The sequence below is a fragment of the Schistocerca serialis genome, chromosome 2, assembly GCF_023864345.2.
Source record: "Schistocerca serialis cubense isolate TAMUIC-IGC-003099 chromosome 2, iqSchSeri2.2, whole genome shotgun sequence".
Taxonomy (NCBI): domain Eukaryota; kingdom Metazoa; phylum Arthropoda; class Insecta; order Orthoptera; family Acrididae; genus Schistocerca; species Schistocerca serialis.
In genome coordinates this window covers 1,008,357,922-1,008,380,745 of record NC_064639.1, presented here as the reverse complement: position 1 = coordinate 1,008,380,745, position 22,824 = coordinate 1,008,357,922, and the positions used below count along the sequence as shown (strand labels likewise).

At 39.9% G+C, this 22,824-nt stretch overlaps 1 protein-coding gene across 2 annotated transcripts in view; it reads right to left on the bottom strand.

Annotated features, from left to right (window-relative positions):
- Positions 1 to 22,824, bottom strand: part of LOC126458421 (structural maintenance of chromosomes protein 4-like) — a 330,847-nt gene that overhangs the window by 264,937 nt on the left and 43,086 nt on the right. For both annotated transcript variants that reach the window (XM_050095456.1, XM_050095457.1), the window contains exons 3-4: positions 14,481 to 14,657; positions 14,264 to 14,368 (exon numbers count right to left, since the gene is read on the bottom strand). In XM_050095456.1, the coding sequence (XP_049951413.1) occupies positions 14,264 to 14,368; positions 14,481 to 14,657 (282 nt within the window). The remainder of the gene's footprint in view (positions 1 to 14,263; positions 14,369 to 14,480; positions 14,658 to 22,824) is intronic.

The window sequence follows — 22,824 nt, the reverse complement described above, 5'->3', positions numbered from 1 at the left end:
ATAGCAAAGTTCAAATACAGCAAAAATGAAATTTTTTACTGAATAATTTCTGTAAAATCATTTGAGGAAGACTGCAGGCCATGCACCTCGATTCTGTCATTGCCATCTGGAAGGTGGCAAACACTTGTCGGCTTCCCCTACCAAACAAACAAATGAATTCGCCCAGGGTTTCGGACAAAGCCTGGTCCACTGTGCATCCGCTATATCCTGTGGGGGCTGTGCCAGCTTCAGGTGATATGCATATGAGAGAGAGAGAGAGAGAGAGAGAGAGAGAGAGAGAGAGAGAGAGAGAGAAAGAGAAAGGGGGGGGGGGGGGGGGACGTATGTAATGAGTACTAGGAAAGGCATGGTTCTCCTGACAAATTAGGGATCGTTAGATTATGGTTTAATAAAATGAGGTAAAATTGATAGGGTTGCCACCATGGATTCTTGTTGTATATAATCTAATCTCTAAATCCTTTTATGTGTCAGTACTTTTGGAAGTGTGTAAGTGGTTACTGGTATCTTCCATAACATGGGGCACAGATTTCATAATGTAGACGCAGAAGAAAACCATCAACTCCAGACCCTAGTAACCATATATCTGTAAATCTATACTGACACTGCTGGACACACAAATGAATCTGATAGTAAAACCCAATAACATCATTGCTGCATTGACGAATGTTACCTAGTGATGTCACAGCACAGTGTCAATAGCTAAAACGAGTGCAAGGAGTCTGGACAACAGTAACAATTGGAGACCAAGTGTACATACGTATCGACTGACCTAGTATTTGCTCACAGCACATGGGCATAGTATTCAGAACCAGTCACTGACATTGTATGAATTCAGGAGAGACCTGGGTTTCTAAATAGGACGGTGTGTCAGACTCCAGCACTTTCATAGCTAACTTTTGTTGGAGTAGTATTGTACTCAATTTGGTGACGGAATTTCTTCGAAGAGGGGGGCTTTGTTGCTGTTCAGATGGAATGCCACAAAGTAGAAGTATTTTGGGACACAGTGATTCAATTACCATTCTGAAGGCATACGGCTGACAACACACAACCTGATAACCACTCCTGGTATTATGTCAACATATGGTAAGACTCTTATGACAAGACATCGGTATAGCATTTCATCAATTGGTTACATGTGCTGTAGCCACCTGAAAGCAAAACAATTCAGCGCAGAGCACAGCAACACTACAAATAGGCAAGCTCAGTGACCCAGTAAGCAGTGAAGAGTTCAACAGACTTGTGTGTCAGTTCGGGCATGCCCCACCAGGTACCTGCTGGCCATACACCTTAGGTCTAGGTATTGGCATGAATAGATTGCTTGTGGAATTATGTGAACTTGGTGAGCCTTTGGCTTGTGTAGAGCCCCTGCTTCACCGTCACTGCATACACACCAGTTGACCATTATTGCACTACTATGCCAATGTGCTGCCTAACAGCAGCATTTGTGGCCTTCAGGCGTGATTATCTCCACACACCATGTTCCACTGGTGCACTGCTTCATGGTTGCTGAAGCGTGTACAGAACTTACAGTTATGGAGAACTGGCAGTGCACATCAGTTCCCAGTTCAATAGCCCTATGTTCGCCACATCTGCCTAAACAGAATGAGGTTCATCTTCAGATTTGTCACACAACAGTAGTGCAGCAAACACTGCTGCATTAGGCTGTTTACTTTCCTTCTCAACCTCTTTGCCCTGCTTTTCTCTTTTGGTGGAGATGGTAGTGACTTCGTCATTGCAAACCCACTGCTCTCCTTTGTCTGTCTGCCTTTAGTGTTGCACTTGTAGCAGCAGGAGTGAGTTTGTCTGTGAGCTTAGCTACCTGAATGGTAGACAACTGTCTGTGGCAATTCTATCATTGCAAGTGCATTTGCATGTACAGGTTTTTGTGGGAGCTTCAGTTGGTGACGTGTGTTGAGGAATGCTGTATCTGAACCACAGTTTTGCCCACCAAAGTAAATGATGTCCCAAATGTTAGCTGTTTCTGAACCACTTACATTTTTCTAGCTACCAAGTAGGGTATTCTCACTATGACTTTTCTCGCCTGTATTTTCTTTTTGTCAAAAGTATGAAGACTATTCATAAATTAATATCTGACTGTCTATTAAAAACAGAAAAAATAGATATTTTTTATATACAATCTGTATTTACATGTTAATATTGCTTCTTCACAAAGTCACCTCTCAAGTATAAATATCTGCCATTCCACGATATCAGCTCCTTAATCACTTCATCAAAGAATGTTGGCACCTGGCGCTTCAGCAACCTTGAGCTCACTATCGGTCATGAAGAGCTGATTATCAAGCCAGGCCTTCGGAAAGTGATAGTCCCTTCGCACTATGTCTGCATCCACACTCCACAAATCACCTTGTGCTGTGTGGCAGAGGGTAGTTTGTCTGCTACTGACTATTACAGTCACAAATAATTCACGGGAAGAACTATTGCTCGTAAACCTCCATGTGGGATTGAATCTCTCTAATTTTATCATCATGGTCTTTTCGCAAGATGTAGTTAGGAGGATGCATTATATTTGTTGACTCATTGTACCGATACTTGGTACAGAACATTGAATCGTGCAACGACAAGTTGGACACAAAACAAAGTAAAATGACAATTGTAAAACTCTGAAAATGCAAATGTAATTAACTGTCATAACGGTAATTTGTAAATAATGGTACAAACAGACTTTATAAGATAACTGTATAGAATCTATGTAGTAATGTAATTGTTCTTTTACTCGCTGGTCCAAGAAACCAAAAAGACCAGCATTATTACTCACTCTATATGCTAGCCTTGAAGATAACGCACACTACGGCAGCCATTTCACATTTTAAGTTGTAAATTTCAAATAATATATTTTAATTTATGCTAATAGTGCATTTTTCTTTCATATGTATGGTGACCTTCATGCAGAAGTAAGAACAAGGTTTATTATCGAGATTTTCATTACACTAGATAAACAACAAGGACAGCCGAACAATCTACCATTCTTGGCAGACATCTTGCATAGGAATAATTTCATTGCGTTCCGTCATCAACGGACGCTTTAAAAGACTCGCATCATAATTAGTAATGAAAACAAAGAGAAGGCATTAATTTATATGGTATTAAAGTAAAAACTAAGAACATTCAGTTCAATGCAGACATTGGCCACTTATATCTAAAAACAAAGATGATGTGACTTACCAAATGAAAGTGCTGGCAGGTCGACAGACACACAAACAAACACAAACATACACACAAAATTCAAGCTTTCGCAACAAACTGTTGCCTCATCAGGAAAGAGGGAAGGAGAGGGAAAGACGAAAGGATGTGGGTTTTAAGGGAGAGGGTAAGGAGTCGTTCCAATCCCGGGAGCGGAAAGACTTACCTTAGGGGGAAAAAAGGACGGGTTTGTTTGTGTGTCTGTCGCACACACACACACATATCCATCCACACATATACGGTCTTTAAATATGTCTGCTTGTGTCTGTATATGTGTGGATGGATATACGGTCTTTAAATATGTCTGCTTGTGTCTGTATATGTGTGGATGGATATGTGTGTGTGTGCGCGACAGACACACAAACAAACCCGTCCTTTTTTCCCCCTAAGGTAAGTCTTTCCGCTCCCGGGATTGGAATGACTCCTTACCCTCTCCCTTAAAACCCACATCCTTTCGTCTTTCCCTCTCCTTCCCTCTTTCCTGATGAGGCAACAGTTTGTTGCGAAAGCTTGAATTTTGTGTGTATATTTGTGTTTGTTTGTGTGTCTGTCGACCTGCCAGCACTTTCATTTGGTAAGTCACATCATCTTTGTTTTTTATATAAAAACAGAGATTACTTTTTTTGTCACCATAAATGCTCCACATAGACATCAATTTCAACAAATTCTAAAAGTGCCTCACGCAACCCTATATTAACAAGCTGGTGAGTTGTGTGCTGTTAAATAATCAGAGCTCAGAGAACTATTTTACGAAAATATTGATTCTGGTCCCCCATATTATCATGATTCTTTCTTGTGTCCGCTCCGCCAAATAAGTGCTCTATTCACAATCTTGCTGGGCATAAATATGAATAAAGTTAGGCGTTAATTTTTCTTACACTCTTTTCGTCACATTCGTTGAATACACTGTACGTATACTTGAGACGGTATCCAGACCTGGGCAGTAGCGGTAAATCCTCTAAGAACATATGCTCTCGGAACTTTAACAGTAAACCACACCGTGATGCAGAACACTTCTCTTGCAGCATCCCATGAGAGTTCATTGATCATCTCTGTGATGCTTCATGCTTACTGCATGCTGCTCTTCTTTGGATCTTCTCTATATTCTCTATCAATCCTATCTGGCATTGATCCCATATTGATGAGCAATATTCAAGTACTGCTCGAATGAGGGTTCTGTACGCTACCTCCTTTGGTGACTGACTACATTTTCTGAGAATTTTTCCAATCTGCTTTTCCTGCAATTACTTTTATGCAATAGTTCCACTATAAATCATTTCATACACATACTCCTAGATATTTTATTGAGGTAACGGATTCCAGTAACTTCTGCAATTTTGTAATCATACAATAATGTGCCTTTCTATCGATGTGTATGCGATACATTTAATCTGTTTATGCCGAGTGTCAACTGCAATCCCTGCACCAAGTGTCAATCCTTCTACATTTCCCTATAATTTTCTAGTATTGCAGCTTCTCTCTATACAATGGCATCATCTATGGAAAGCCTTGTGGAATGTTCATGTTTTCTAGTATGTCACTGATCTATGAACTGTGAAAGTAATGGACACACAGCACTGCCTTGGAGTATGCCCAAAGTCTATTTTACGTCTGATATTTCTCTCCATTGAGAATGACGTGTGTTCTTCAGTCCAATAAAACATTTGATCTGGTATTCCATATGCTCATATTTTCCTCACTAGGCAGCAGTGCATAACAGTATTGAATCGCTTAAAGTAGTCAAAGAACACAGCATCTAACTGGGCACCACTACCTACCAACTACCGTCTCACGGACTGCAGGGGGGATACTGAAAAATCTCTCAGCTAAAAAGGCTGAGGTTTTCCTTGGTTTGATTCACAGTCAGAGTCACATCTTTTTATGTAGGAGAATGAATCCTTCGGCAATCCATATATTGCCATTGTTTTGGATTGGCCTTCGGAGTTTCTTAGGAGGTACATAACAAATCTGTGAGTTCACAGAATTATCATGTGTAGCTTTGATGAAATCTGTTGTCAAAATTCCTTTACAGTGCCAGAGAACTGTAACCATCATTTTACAGTTTGACAGTGTTGCTTGAATTTTCTCAGCTTATTGGGAGAATGTGCGCGCTTCCACTGTTCAAACTGTTCCATAGTTTCAGAATTCACATAGTGCAGCCATGTCTCATCCTGTCACAATAATGTTCAGAAATTCCTCCCCCTCCTCATGGTAATGTTGAAGGAATGTCTACAGCTACATCTACATCTACATACATACTCCGCAATCCACCATACGGCGCGTGGCGGAGGGTACCTTGTACAACAACTAGCACCATCTCTCCCTGTTCCGCTTCCAAACAGAATGAGGGAAAAATGACTGCCTATATGCCTCTGTACAAGCCCTTATCTCTCTTATCTTTGTGGTCTTTCCGCATAATATAAGTTGGCGGCAGTAAAATTGTACTGCATTCAGCCTCAAATGCTGGTTCTCTAAATTTCCTCAGTAGCGCTTTATGAAAAGAACGCCTCCTTTGCTCCAGAGACTCCCACCCGAGTTCCTGAAGCATTTCCATAACACTCGCGTGATGATCAAACCTACCAGTAACAAATCTAGCAGCCCACCTCTGAATTGCTTCTATGTCCTCCCTCAATCCGACCTGAGAGGGATCCCAAACAATCGAGCAGTACTCAAGAATAGGTCGTATTAGTGTTTTATAAGCGATCTCCTTTACAGATGAACCACATTTCCCAAAATTCTACCAATGAACCGAAGACGACTATCCGCCTTCCCCACAACTGCCATTATATGCTTGTCCCACTTCATATTGCTCTCCAGTGTTACGACCAAATATTTAATCGACGTGACTGTGTCAAGCGCTACACTACTAATGAAATATTCAAGCATTACGGGATTCTTTTTCCTATTCATCTGCATTAACTTACATTTATCTATATTTAGAGTTAGCTGCGATTCTTTACACCAATCACAAATCCTGTCAAACTCATCTCGTATCCTCCCACAGTCACTCGACAACGACACCTTCCCGTACACCACAGCAAACAGCCGCACATTGCTATCCACCCTATCCAAAAGATCATTTATGTAGATAGAAAACAACAGCGGACCTACCACACTTCCCTGGGGTACTCCAGATGATATCCTCACCTCCGATGAACACTCACCATCGAGGACAACGTACTGGGTTCTATTACTTAAGAAGTCTTTGAGCCACTCACATATTTGGGAACCAATCCCATATGCTCGTACCTTAGTTAGGAGTCTGCAGTGGGGCACCGAGTCAAACGCTTTCCGGAAGTCAAGGAATATGGCATCCATCTGATACCCTTCATCCATGGTTTGCAAGATATCATGTGAAAAAAGGGCGAGTTGCGTTTCGCAGGAGCGAGGCTTTCAAAAGCCGTGCTGATGCATGGACAGCAACTTCTCTGTCTCAAGGAAATTCATTATATTCGAACTGAGAATATGTTTGAGAATCCTGCAACAAACCGACGGCAAGGATATTGGTCTGTGATTTTGAGGATCCGTCCTTCTACCCTTCTTATATACAAGCATTACCTGCGCTTTTTTCCAGTCGCTCGGGACTTTACGTTGGGCAACAGACTCGCGATAAATGCAAGCTAAGTAAGAAGCCAATGCAGTAGAGTACTCTCTGTAAAACTGAATTGGAATCCCATCATGACCTGGCGATTTACTTATTTTCAACCCATTCAGCTGCTTCACAACCCCAGGGATGTCTATCACTATGTCCTCCATACGGGAATCTGTACTAGACTCAAATGGCAGTATGTTTGTACGATCCTCCTGTGTGAAAGATTTCTCAAATGCTAAATTTAAAATTTCAGCTTTCATTTTGCTGTCTTCCGTTGCCAGGCCAGATTGATCAGTGAGTGACTGGATGGAAGCCTTCGACCCACTTACCAATTATACATAAGACCAGAATTTCCTTGGGTTTTCAGCAAGATCTTTTGCTAAGGTGTGACGGTGGTAGTGGTTGTATGCTTCGCGCATCACTCTTTTTACAGTAGCACGAATCTCTACTAACTTTTGCTTGTCCTCATTCTCCCGATCTTTCTTGTACCGCGCATTCTCTGAATTGCGCATTCTCTGAATTGCGCATTCTCTGAATTGCGCATTCTCTGAATTGCGCTGTTAAACCACGGTGGGTCTTTTCCGTCCGTAACCCACTTTTTCGGCACATACTTTTCCAATGCGTGATTTACAATGTGTTTAAAATTTGCCCATAATTTTCAGATTTGTGAACATCACTTAAACATTTTAGTACCCACCATACACAAAATTTATGCTAACCTAACCTGTCTGTGACAATGTTAAAGAGGGCTGTCCTCAGAATCTGAAGCACATCTTCAGAAAGTTTAGAAATTGTGAACCAACGTCTTGCACACACAATCTTGACAGGGCTACTGCCATGAATTTTCTGCACCATTTCCTCACAACACCATCAGTCATAGCCTCACCCCCCACATAAACCAATCAATGATGAATCTCAGCACCATTGACTTTTCCTGCTTGCAGAAGACAAACAGCAGAACATACCTCACAGCGTGCGTGGCACACAATACCAGTGTCCAATCGCTTGGTGCTTACACACTGATGAATGAAACAGAGCTGACTGATGCAATGTAACATTCAAATCCCTTTTCCAACCATGCTTGCACCAAGAAGCTTTGAGCATCTGCTTATGTTTAATGGCCAATCAGAGGCTAACTTATGACTTGACAGTCACAGCTCCAATCAGCATGATTGTTTTTGTAGTTCATTCAAACAGAGGAGCTGAACAAGGTTCCCATCTGCAGTTTGGCTCCAGTTCCCACATGTTTGCTATCCATCACATGTGGTGGTGGTGGTGGTGGTGGTGGTGGTGGTGGTGGTGTTGGTATGTCCACAGTGCTGACACTTTAAACAGTACAATGGGTTATGGTCATATGGTTTCACTTTCAGGCTTGAGTCCTGTTATACACTCGAGCAATGCTGGAGTTCTGAAGGTCAGAACAAATGCAACTGTCTGTCTAGTTTGCCATTCACTTGCTTTATTATGCTTTTGACTTCCATCATGTCACTGACTTCCTACTGTCACTTTAGTTCCAGCACATCTACACGCATTCTCTACACGATATGACCCCTGGCTATAATTAACACTTTGAAGTCTAGCCGCATAGAAAAATTTAGGGACATTATTTAAAATGTTATTGGCACATCTGTGTTCAATTTACCTTAATGGACAATACACATTAATAATGACCAAGCTTCAAGATTTATTTTTTAATTTTTATTTTAGTTCTGTAATACATCACAATTTTACAATAATGATGGCTGAAAGTATAATTACCTTTACAGAAAAAACCTGTGAGGTGACTTCTTGTGCAGTTTCACACATAACTGGCTTTTGTATGGTAAAGACTGAAGCATTCTGAAATGCAAAGGAGTTTGTTGCAACTAGGCAATACTAACTTATGTCTTTCCTGCTTGCTTTGCCAGCAGATCATTTAATCTTCTCTGAACATATGCTGTCTTGGGTTGGACACTGATTCATTTCAGCTGCAGGAATTTTATAAAGAAAGTGTTGATAGATGCTGATAGATGTACAAAGAACAATTTTTTGAGACAATGTTGTGCCTTCCTTGAAGTGTCCTTAGCCAATTTGCCACAAAAACGTGGAATAATAGCGACCATTCTTTTCGTTAGCATTTCTACTCCCATGATTCAGAACAAAAGCATTTATTCCAGCCATTTTGAACAAGTGGACGGATAGTTTTTCCACCAATTCATTTGTTTTCTCTTAAAAGAATAATAAGAGATCATCTGATCACTTCTATCAACCCGTTTTGTACGTATTATAATCACAAGCAGCATCTGGTTTTCTTGGTCTTGACACCATCCTTTGTACAAACAGAAATGTCAGAGATTGTAATTTTGTGCACTGAGGAAAGCCATGGTACATTGTTCATGTCCTTCCATTTCAAATAAAGCAGGTGATTTCTCCTCACTGACACAAGACTCATGTCTTCCGAATTTCTTTAAAAACAACTTATTTTTACAGTACATTCCAGTACATGCAAGTACCTACAGCTATCATTTTATTTTGTTGTAAAGAACAAAAAACTGCTGGCGAACTACAAAGTCTCTCCATACAAACGGCATGGCCTTTACCCAAATAATTAGCAAGCAAGCTCTGAAAGATTGCTACTATTTTGTCCTTTACCAGTGTACATTTCGAACAAAGGACATAACCAGTCTTAGGATAGCAAACAATTAACAGTCTTGTTTTCAGTTTGTTGTAAACCAGTTTTGCATAGCTATTAGTTGCTGATTTAATGTGTTTCACAGCAGAATGGAGAAATAAAATATAAAACACGTCCAGTGGAATGAATCTTTCATAATGGCTGCTCTTGCTCCACTTATTTCTGAGAACTGTAGCACAAAAGACTGTCAGTTCTCGAATGCCCCGCCTAATTCAGCATCAGTTGACTTCTTTTGAGAAGATCGTGCCTCTTTCTTAGCAGTGCAGAATATTGCATTACAGAGGATGTACTAATAGCACACTCCAAAGTGGCCATTTGTGGAGGATGCTGGGAGTGAAAGCTTGATATTAGCTCACAGCACAATGAGTGATAAGAGAAGCCCTGTCTCCTCCTCCCAGGACAGCCAGCTGGTAGCTTAAAAAAGGAAATTTAATGGATTAATGAGTCACAGAAGTGGCATAAGTATTGCTGACAAGGTGATAGAATGACCGGGTACAGCCATTTCATTCAATTTTCTAAACAACAACAACCACAATGCACAACAACACACTTGAATCAACAATGTTTGCACAATGGTTACTTATTGCAACAGTGCACAATATGTCTCTAAAGTTGGTCACAACAACAAACATTCTGTAGTGGCCCAAAGTCAGCTGATTTTCACCAATCAGATTAGTACTTGGTTGAGTAGAAGATATTAGAACAGCAGCTGGTTTGTCATCAGATTTCTCTGTAAAAAAGTGAAATGAAGACAAATAAAACACAACGAAACTGCAACTGAGCACCATGTCTGTGGCAAAAATACTAGAGATGAAAAAATGTTGCACACCGTAGCTTACCTGAATATGAATCCTCTCACTTAGATGTGCTGTCTGACTAAAAAAGTGAAGCACTCAGAAGGAGAGGAGGAAACCAAATGAAACTTCATGGGTTTAGAGTGTATGTGATGTTATTTCAGCATTACAAAATCAAGTAAAATTTACAAACAACTTGGCAGTATATGGTTACTATTCGTTATGATGCTGCCCTCCCTCTTGCCTGAAGACAGGCACTGATTTTGTTAGGAGAGGTGTCACACAAAGCTGTTGTATCCTTCATTAAGACAAGCTAACCCACGACAGTTTTAAATGGTCCTTGATATCCCGGATACTGGCACTGGAACAGCATTGATGTCCGAGCTGGTCCCACACTGTCTATCAGTGACAAAGCTGGGAATCTTGAAAGCCACCGGAGTACCTCACCATTACACAGACAGTTTATAGACACACATGCCAAGTGCAAAAGTGCATTGTCCTACTGGAAAGTGGTACCACGATACTGCTACATGACAGGTAACACATGAGGATGCAGGATGTCCATGATACACTGTTGTGCCATTTGGGTTCCCTACATCTGCACCACCCATGACCTGAAGCCACACCTAATGGCTCCCCACACTATGATGACTGGAGATACTCTACTACGCCTCTCCAAAACACTGGAAAAATGACAGAACCTCTGCCCAGATCAATAACACACTTATTAACTGTCATCTGGGGTAGGCAGATCCACAATTCATCACAGAACACAATGTGACGCCATTTATCAGTAGCTCAGGCTTCCTGCTCACAGCACTACTCCAGACAAAGCTGTTTGTGTTGTGGTTTTAATCACACATTATGCATGGGGTGGTAGTCCTCTAGTACAGCTGATTCTAGTCTGTAACCAACAGTGCAGGATGACAGAGAACATTGCAGGCAAGAATGCAAAAGGGTTATGATGCGCTCTCCTCCTTTATGGCGGTCAGACATGGCTGACAAGAACACTGCCAACAAGTAGTCCTGCCCTCATGTATCCATGCAGTCCAACACTGGGTCACTGCAATCAGGACTGGCTCAAGAACATTTTTCCACAGAAGCAACTTATCATTTGGCACCCCCTAACCCCACTCCCCTTTTCATGTGGATCAGTTTTGAAACTAATTGTGATACGCACTGTATATGATTCTTGCACTTGGGCAGCCCTGGCGCCCCTCTCAGCTTGGCGCCCCAAGTGGCCACTACTAATTGTGATACGTCCTGTCTAGATATCCTGTTTGCCTGTGTGTGTGGGCAATGGGTTCACTGTTGGATCTGTGGTCCGGGTGTGTGTATTTGATCAGTGAACCTCTACCTGCTAGCCCTGACTGCTACCTGCCAGCCAACACTCCATCAGTGCAGGCGAATAGGGTCTGCCAATCAGGTAGACATTGTCCAAATACACAGTCAGATGGATCCATAAGTTGGTCTGCGAGTGAGTCAGCAGACTGGTCGGGCTATGAATGGTCAGTTTCACAATTGTGGTTCTCTGGCCCCCCTCTTTGCTGTGTGACCCAAGTGACAGCTTGTGTGATTTGAGCATTAAACTGGCCCTGACTACGACATCCAAGTGCCCCACAAATTTGGATATCAACTGGCCAAATGGAGGCCCATGACGAGGCCCATTTCAACCTCATTCGGTGCTGATAATGCTGTCTCATATGAGTAAGTGGCATCTATGTGACCTTCATAGTGATCACTCAACATGTTACACAGTATACACCCATTACATACACTACCAGGCCTGGCAACAACATGAAACATGAACACCACTAACGCACTCTCATGTATGTTCTGCCTCATGGAGAGAATTGCAATTTTAATTATTTACATACCCAACCATGGTGTGCATGTGTCCGTACAGTACACAGAATTGTTGCTGTACCACTGTGGAACTTTGAAATACAGTGAATATACTGTATAATATGTTATATATGCATGTTAATAGCTTTTACAGTAGTAACAATTCAATGCAAAAAAAGAACAAAATGTTTGTTTTGGGTTTTCTTCCTTGCATGAGTGATGCAGAAATCTTTGGTGAGAGCTGACAGCTCTTCTTCTTCTTCTTCTTCTTCTTCTTCTTCTTCCAGCATGGAATTTCACATCACCAGATCGTCGGCTTTTAAAAAAAGCCCAATTTGTAACTTTTTTAACTTAGTGTTAACGATGAGTTCAGTTCTCATGTAGCCATGACTCCTTTTACATATATACTGAGTAACTTATATGGCAATGAAATGCTTGTTGCCAGAAACAACAAACAACAAATCTATTTCAAGTGTTGAAGAGGTGTGTGTGTGTGTGTGTGTGTGTGTGTGTGTGTGTGTGGTTTTGAAAATGTTCAAATGAAAAATATTTTTCAATTTGTATACTGGAAAGATGCTTAACAATCACTACTAGTACTGAATCAATTATAAAGAAGGAAATATGATGCAAAACTGTAACAGTACAAGGATCTGGTCTTGAGATATTAAAGACAGGATGAATTTATGACATTATTTTAATATTGCTGAAAGGAAAGGAGCTGTAAGTTATCTATCAGTAAAAAGTGCAACTCTTAATTACCTGGAAAGTGATCATACTGAGAATGAGTCTTAAAACACAATCTGAATTTGTTTGAAAATACTATTAATCTGTATCCACAGAGTAATATAAGATGCTGCACAGCAGTAATATAGCATATCTCTGGTTGTCTAAGCAACGCAAAAATCAACAAGTGCATTACGAATAATTACATGCAAATTTATAACAAGAAATGCAAATTTATACCCATGAGTCTTCATATAACAGTGCCAATATTCTAGCTGATAATGCAAGGACGTGCAAAATAAAACAACCACTAATAAATCTAAAGTAGAGAGTTTTCATGTAGCTATACACGGTCGACGAAGAAATTTAAAGAGATATTTTCAATAAGAACGACGTCTCAATGCTCTCTCTCTCTTAAGCCACACACACTTCAGTAAGAAGTTACACTGATATCCAACAACGTATTCTGAGTGTGTCACTTCTTTGTCAGACATTGTATTTCTCCTTGTGATCCAGAATCATCCAACGCTTCCTCCAGACTTTCCAAAATTTCTTGCTCACTCAAAAAATGTGGTGTATTTATGGCAGAGTTACAGCTAACGACAAAAACCTACACAAATCTTGTGACAACACGAGTACACAAAGGCTCTGTTGGTTGCGACAGCAGCACTTACGTATGCTATAGCTTCTTTCAAATTAATTGTAAGAGGTTGACAATAAAGTGCAGCTGCTGTCAAGGAACAAGTAGCAAGGCGTCCATACAATGTTCTCATACAAAATCAGTCCAGTTTTCGTGCAAATGGTGGCTCGTGCACTGCGATACTGCCAGAGAGATACTCTGGTGTTGTCCTGTGAATTCAGTGTTGTAGCCTGGGTTGAGCTATCACTTGGTCACTAAAGTGTTAAGGGTGTTGTGCAATTCAGTTACAATTGGGTATTAGTCTAGCAGTTTTGTTTTCTGTGTCAGTAGTATGATGTGCTGTAGCTATCTGCATCAATTTTATTCCATTTATCAAGTGTTTGTCAGATTTCAGTGCATCTACTATACATTGGTGTCCCATATTAAATAAAAAGGTGACTTTTTTGACGATTCTCACCTGTCTTTTAATAATCAAAAACATTTCACATTGACATTTTACAAATTATAATTTGTGTAATTCCTGTTTGTCTCATACCGTACCGAACAGATAAAAAGAAAGTTTAAAGTAGTACTAATATCAGCATCTTTACAAAAGGTATACTTGGTCAGCAGTATGAGGGTGAGAGAAGGAATCATTCATGAACTTGTAAACTGAAACATACTTGTACCCAAACAAAGTGATTTACGCAAACCAAAAACTTTTGGCTAGAAACATACTCTTACTCAATAATAGTCATTCGGTGATGCATACTTCAATAAACACTCAATGAAAAAAGGGGTAAACTCAATAATCTTACCTTGTACTTTAAGGATCCAAATATATCTTCCAAATATTCTAAGAAGCCAATCTCTTTCTCATTTGCTGCCTTTGGTTTCATCAGTGAAATTTGCTCCACTTCTCCCTTCAATAGCAAGAGTTCATTTTAATATAGACACGGCAATTACATGTACTGAAAATTGTACATCTTTCAAAAGTTTACTTACACTAAATGTTCCTCATAAACATACATTTACCTGTAAAATTAAGTAACGACCACTAACTACGTCAACACCATGACTTTTCAAAAACATTTTAATTGTGTCAAATTTGGCAACACTACCATTCATCTTATAGAATGATACATTGTCCTTGTTCACAGTTCTTGAAATTGTTACTTTTGAATCAGGAACAACCTCAAAGCGTTCTTCATTCTGAAAAAAATCATCAATAAATATGTATATGTTTCGATTTAATACACAGTTCTTTTTGTCAACAAGATTTACTGTATACAATAAAACTAAAAGCAATATTACAGATATTGAAGGAAGCTCGGACAGAACAGTATCACTTCTTTCAACAATCAACAAAAGATATTAATATAAATCATTCAAGTTTAAACACCATATTCACTATCTGATGAGGCAGAAGGATTACAGACACTGATAAATGTCAGCAACTCCCACCACAAGATAATAAGAAAGGATTTGAGTGGAGAAAAAAACTAACGAAAGATTCCAGAATGAGATTTTTACTCTGCAGTGGAGTGTGAGCTGATATGAAACTTCCTGGCAGATTAAAACTGAGTGCCCGACCGAGACTCGAACTCGGGACCTTTGCCTTTCGCGGGCAAGTGCTCTACCATCTGAGCTACCGAAGCACGACTCATGCCCGGTACTCGCAGCTCTCCTGCAGGAAAGCTTCTCCAAAGTTTGGAAGGTAGGAGACGAGATACTGACAGAAGTAAAGCTGTGAGTGCCGGGCGTGAGTCGTGCTTCGGTAGCTCAGATGGTAGAGCACTTGCCCGCGAAAGGCAAAGGTCCCGAGTTCGAGTCTCGGTCGGACACACAGTTTTAATATGCCAGGAAGTTTAATGAAAGATTCATCAGTGGGAAACTTCGATTATGATAGCAGAAATGGTAAAATGGTAGAAGACATGCACTTGTAAAATTTTCCGAGGACAGCAGTATTTTTTCAGGAAATGTGGATTATGAGACTATAATTTAAGAACATGGTGGTAAACCAGATTAAACTAAGTAATAAGTTTAGGATTCCACGAATTTATGCTTATGTGGACATAAAGAGGAGGGACAGTTGTTTTAACAGGTACTTACCCAAACAAAACAAGATAAAATAGCCATAAAAATGGAAAAGATAATCCGAAGTGGAACAAGGCAACTATTTATAAGGTGCTGGGCTGCCGAATAGTCAATAATAATCATAATATAGCATAGATACCTAGAATAAGAAAATGTGTCCAGTAGTTGGTCCTCTGTCAATGAGAACTGCAGCAGAAGTGGTCCACATATATGCATCTAGATACATATTCTGCAAGATGGCAGAGGGTATCTTGTACTGCTACTATCATTTTCTATCATGTTCCATTCACAAACAGAACAAGTGAAAAAGACTGTCTATAAGCTTCCGTATGAGTCCTTATTTCTCTTATAACAATACCAGAGAAGGAAAGTTGCTACTCACCATCTAGCGGAGATGCTCAGTCGCGATAGGCACAATAAAAAGATGGCTGTGTCAAGCTGTACACTACTATCGCTATATTCAAACATTACAGGGTCGTTTTTCCTATGCATCTGCATTAACTAACATTTTTCTATGTTTGGGGGCAAGCTGCAATTCATCACACCAACTAGAAATTTTGTCTATGTCATCTTATACCCACCCATTCATTCATTCACTTGACGACACCTTCCTGTGCACCACAGCTTATTTCTCTTATCTCATCTTCACGGTCCTTAAGCCAAATGTATGTTGGCTGCAGAAGAATCATTCTACACTCAACTTCAAATGCTGATTCTCTAAATTTCCTGAATATTGTTCCATGAAACGAATGTCACCTTTCCACCAGGGATTCCCACTCAAGTTCACAAAGCATCTCTGTAATACTCATGCGTTAATCAGACCCACCGGTAAGCAAATCTAGTGGTCCACCTCTGAATTGTTTCAATCTCTTCCTTTAATCATGTATGGTGGGGATTCTAAACACTTGAACAATACTGAAGAATGAGTTGCACTAGTCTTCTACATGCAGTCTCCTTTGCTGAGGAACCACAATTTCCTAAAATTCTCCCAATAAACCAAAGTGGATCATCTACCTTCCCTACTACCATCCTTAGGTGCTTGTTCCATTTCATATCGTTTTACAGTGTTAAACCTATTTATTTAACCTACACGACTGTGTCAAGCTCTACTATCGCTATATTCAAACATTAGAGGGTCGTTTTTCCTACGCATCTTCATTAACTAACATTTTTCTATGTTTAGCACAAGCTGCAATTCATCACACCAACTAGAAATGTTGTCTATGTCATCTTGTACCCTCCCGTTCACTCAACGACACCTTCCTGTGCACCACAGCTTCATCAGCAAACAACCACAGATTGCTGCTCAACCTGTCTGTCAGATTATTTATGTATATCTAAAAACAAAGATGATGTAACTTACCAAACGAAAGCGTTGGTATGTTGATAGACACACAAACACAAACACACAAAATTCAAGCTTTCGCAACCCACAGTTGCTTCATCAGGAAAGAGGAAAGGAGAGAGAAAGACGAAAGGATGTGGGTTTTAAGGGAGAGGGTAAGGAGTCATTACAATCCCGGGAGCGGAAAGACTTACCTTAAGGGGAAAAAAGGACGGGTATACACACACACACACACACACGCACACACACACACACACACACACACACACACACACGTGTGTGTGTGTGTGTGTGTGTGTGTGTGTGTGTGTGTGTGTGTGTGTGTGTGTGTGTGTAAACCCGTCCTTTTTTCCCCCTACGGTAAGTCTTTCCGCTCCCGGGATTGGAATGACTCCTTACCCTCTCCCTTAAAACCCACATCCTTTCGTCTTTCCCCCTCCTTCCCTCTTTCCTGATGAAGCAACCGTGGGTTGCGAAAGCTTGAATTGTGTGTGTGTGTGTGTGTGTGTGTGTGTGTGTGTGTGTGTGTGTGTGTGTGTGTGTGTTTATTTGTGTGTCTATCAACATACCAACGCTTTCGTTTGGTAAGTTACATCATCTTTGTTTTAAGATATATTTTCCCCACGTGGAATGTTTCCCTCTATTATATTCAGATTATTTATGTATATAGAGAATAAGTGCAGTCCTGACACATCTGTCTCTGATAGACACTTGCCATTGCTGAGCTTTGCAGGAGCAATACTTTCTAAATCCCTGCTGGTTTGCAGACAGAAGCTCTCCCATCTCAAAGAAATTTGAACTGAAAATATGTTCAAGAATTCTGTAGCAAACAGATGTTAAGGATATTGGTCTGCAATTTTGAGAGTCCGTTCTATTACCCTTCTTTACACACATCTACATCTAGATCATATTCTGCAAGCCACTTAATAGTGTGTGGTGGAGGGTACTTTCAGTACTACTATCTGATCCCTTCAACCCTGTTCCACTCGTGAATAGTATGTGGGAAGAATGATTGTCAGTAAGCCTCTGTATTAATTTCTTCAATTTTCTCCTCGTAGTCAATATGTGAGATGTATGTGGGGGGAAGTAATACGTTGTCCGACTCCTCCTGAAAAGTGCTGTCCCGAAATTTCAATAATAAATCTCTGCATGATGCACAATGCCTCTCTTGTAACATCTGCCAGTGGAGTTTGTTTAGCATCTCCATATCACTCTCCAGATAAACTATCCCGTGACAAAATGCACTACTCTTCATTGGATCTTCTCTATCCGACCTACCTGACACGGATCTCAGATAGATGGACAATACACAAGAATCGGGCGAACAAGTGCCTTATAAGCCACTTCTTTCGTGGCTAAGTTACAAGTCCTCAAGATTCTTCCGATGAATCTGAGACTGGTATCTGCTTTTCTCACTGTCTGTTTTATGTGGTCATTCCTCTCAAGGTCGCTCTGGATAGTTACGCTTAGATATTTTACAGTAGCTGCTGTCTCCAGCTGTTTGTCATCTATAGTATAGCTGTACAGTAGTGGATTTCCTTGCCTTCATATGTGCAATATGTTACATTTATTTACGTACAGGTTTTCCTGTGAGCAACACCGAGTGTTTCTATTGCTGAAATTTAGTCACCATGTGGTACATCTAACTGTTTTGGTTGACTACAATTCGAGTGCACCAGTGGACTTATCTGCCTTGTGGCCATTAGTGTTCCGGCTACCTGCCCTGGGCACTAACACAATTTCAGGCAGCGTCCTTTCCTCACCTGTTGTCGCTGTCCAATATGGTGTGTAATTTGACAGCTAATACATACTCCATTGCAGATCATCACGTTTGTAACCATTTTGTGTTTGAATCCTCGTGTACCGATTGGTGGCAAGCAAGTCATTTGTCAGTTGGTCCGTAGCTGTCCCCTGGTTGCGTTCTGAAGCATCAAGTGTAGTTAGGCTCGCCACCTGTCTCACCTAAGTGAACAAGGGCAGACCGACCTCCATGGATGCTTTTGAGTGCCACTGGTGTTTAATTATCTGTTTCCAGCTACTTAAAATTTAAGGCTTATGGTTATTTTTCTTTTTCCTTAAAAATTTTGCAAATTAATTCTTAAATTCATCTTTCAAGCTTAAACACTGCGGCCTTCTGCCTTTAAAAGATTATGGTAATATATTTTAAAATTTTGAAACTTAATTGTGGACTTCAGCCTTTGGTATTTCGCCTTGCATATGTTTGTCTTATCTACTTTGCTGAGACTTTTTTTTTAATTATTTTATTGCTATCTTAATTGGATTTTATCTTGTTGATTTGTTAAGATTTTTTGTTTGGAGGCCTTCAGCCGTGAAAGAGTTGCATTTGGTAAAGCTCTGGCTATGTGCCGCTTTGGTTGTAACAGTTGTTAAGTTACAATTGGAAGGCGAAACTGACCTCAACCTATTTGGCCCTTTCCACAATCACGTTACCTGTTCTGCCCAGCGGGTTTAGCGGGCGTATCAGCAACAGGTTGAGTTCAATCTGCAAGAAAGTCTTGAATCCAATCGCAAGTCTGCTCTGATACTCCATAAACTGATATTTTTTTCATTAAACAGCAATGCAGCACGGTGCCAAATGCCTTACTGAAACCAAGAAATAAGGCATCAACCTGAGCGCCGGTGTCCACTGGGAAGTGGATCTCGTGGAGGAACAGAGAGAGCTATGTTTTGCAGGATCTCTGTTTGCAAAACCTATGTTGATTTTTATAGAAGTGATGTCCATTTTCCAAAAATGTCAATTTTTTAGCATAAAACATGTTCCATAATTCTACAACAGACTGACATCAACGATATAGGTTTATAATTGTGTGGATCTGTCTTACGGACTTTCTTAAAAATCAGAACGACCCGCACTTTTTTCCAGTCGTTAGGTACCTTTCAATGCTCAAGCGATCTATGATCAATTACTGCTAGAAGGGGAGCAAGTTCTTTTGCATAATCTTTATAGTATCTTATAGGTATCTCATTTGGTCCTGACACCTTTCCACTACTAAGCAATTGTAGCTGCTTTTCAATTCCGCGATCGGTTATCCCAATATTTGCCATTTCGACATTCGTACGACGACTGGAAGGAGGGACAGTGTTATGATCTTCCACAGTGAAACAACTTTGGAAGACTGAATTCAGTATATCGGCCTTCTCTCTGTTATCTTCGGTTTTGGTGCCAGTGTGGTCACAGAGAGTGAATAGATGATTTTGAACCACTTACTGATTTTACATACAACCAAACTTGCTTAGGGTTTTTACTCAGGTTGGTTGACATCTTAATTTCAAAATCATTGAACGATTCTCTCATTGCTCTCCTTACGCTCATTTTCACTTCGTTCAGTTTTTGTTTGTCAGCTAGGTTTTTACTTCTCTTGAATCTGAGATGAAGTGCTCTTTGTTTATGTCGCACTACTCCAACAGAACTATTAAACTATGATGGATCTTTAAACCTTATTCTGAACATACTCGTCTAGGGCATAACACGCGAGTTAGCTGCACTTTTTTCTCGGTCGCATGGGACTTTGTGCTGGATGAGAGATTCACGATAAACAGAAGCGAAGGAAGGGGTCAATTCCATAGGCATTGAGTACACTATATAACCAAACTGGGATGCCATCTGGGTCTGGAGACTTGTTTGTTTTCAAGTATTCCAAATGTGTCCACACCAGTGATGCTTATTACTATGTTCTCCATATGGACATCTGTACAACAGTCAAACAACAGTATGTTAGTAGGACCATCCTGCATGAATTTTTCTTAAATGCAAGATTTAAAATTTCAACAGTATTAATATAATATTGTTACATTCCATCCTGGATTTTCCATTGTTAGATTTAAAATTTCAGCTTTCCTCTTGCTGTCTTCTATTGCCACACTGGACTGGTCAAAGAGTGACTATACAGATGCCTTTAACCTCCACAAGGAACTTAAATAGTACCAGAATTGTCTCATGTTCTCAGCAAGATCTTCTGCTACAGTGTGACTGTGGTAGTGTCGTGTGTTTCAGATAGCGATCTTTTTACTTATGCACAAATTTCTAACTTTTGTCTGTCATCACTTCAACATTCTTTTTGAATGAAGAGTGAAAAGTCTCTGCTTCCTACGCAATTTCCATTTTTTTTTTTATTAAACCAATGTGGCTCTTTTCCATCCTTAATCCATTAGTACAGCACACAACTATCATCCAATATAACTGATATACACCTGTTCGATAATATTATGAAATGGCTTAGACTAGGTAAAGGATGTGGCACACTTCCGTTTATTGACGGGAAAATACAAGCAGTTTACAAATCGGATTGCTTATATAACTCTCATGTTACTCATTGCAGAAGACTGCTCAAGTGTATGGTAACTCTACCAAATACGACTGACTGGTGATATTGAACATATACAAATAAGAGTGAAAGGTTTGTTTAACTCAAAGTAGAATGATCCAATTGTGAAAACCCTGAACCATGGCCTAATGCCCATACAACTAAACTGAACTTTAAAGCCTGTATTGTCTGACCTACTCACAAAGTTCAACGAATCACAATTTAATGAGAAATCTCGATATATATGACTTCCTCCTTCATATCGGTCTCCTGAAGACAAGAGCAGACTGATTACAGGATGCAAAGAGGCATTTAAGCCATCATTCTTCCCTAGCACCATACATAAATGGAATGGGAAGGTACCCTAATATGTTGTACTACAGGAACTACCCTCTCCCATGGACTTCATAGTGGTCTGCTCAGATGATTAAATTTACTAGTACATCTGCACAGGAAAAAAAGGAGTAATCTACGAAACCTTGAAAGGTGAGCAAACTCCACAACATATGAAACGTATTTTATGTCATTTGCAGGGGTGATGATCTGGAATAAAAGTAGAAAAGGTACATGTGATTTACTAGCCAGCTGATGGCTGGTCTTTCTGCACAATTATGATACTTGTTTAATGCCCACCAAATTATTTGGCAAAGTGAATGCAATTTAACCCTCTGCTTACCAGAAAATCTGTATAGCGTTACCTACCAGTTGGGCCTATCAGGCCCGTGTAGTTTAAACTGACATAAATTGACACTATTTTGACCACTTACAATAACAACAACTTTTGAGGTATAAAATATGTTTAAAATACTTTTATTTATTTAAAGTTTACATAAAAAACACCATAATTTTTATGCTTTTACTTGTGGTTTTTATTCTTACTGCAAATCTGTGCACGGTCTATAGACAATAGCAGAATGCTCTGGTCATGAAGATTTGGTGCACTATATCATGTAATTTGACTTTTTCTACCTTTCTTCTCTACACAATATGCACATATTATCCTACTAATAAATTCATTGGCTTCTTTACCCCTGCTAGTTGCTTTCAAAAATTGATGATTAAAGTCCAACATCTCATTTTTTTTACTGGTAGCCAGCACCACCCAAATTATGCATGCATTCATTACACTTACATCAATTACGTTAAAGAAAACCACCAATGACCAGTGCCTTCTTTATCTCATCACATTGTAGCATCACATCTTCTGATCCAAGGTGTCAACACTGTCCTTTGTGGCACTGTATGTAACTGTAAATTCAGGCTCCTTTATTTGTGATGATGAAACCACTGGTTGGTCATGAAGAGAGCTAAGTATGGTAACAACTTTGTTTTTCTTAGGAACATAAGAGTCCTGACACTGGTTTGATGCAGCTCACCACAACAAAAACAACAACAGGAACATAAGAGCCTATTATCACATCTGGTTGATAACCAAATAATGTGGAGTATACTTCATGTCCTTTAGATGTAATAAAACCAGCAGGTAGTTCACCTTTGTTTTTCGGATAGTACTGACTAGTGTCAGATCTTTTGACAGCAAATAATGAGCTAAATCAAAAGATGTAAAAAAAAAAAAAAAAAAAATACCACATGTGATATTACGTCCAGACTT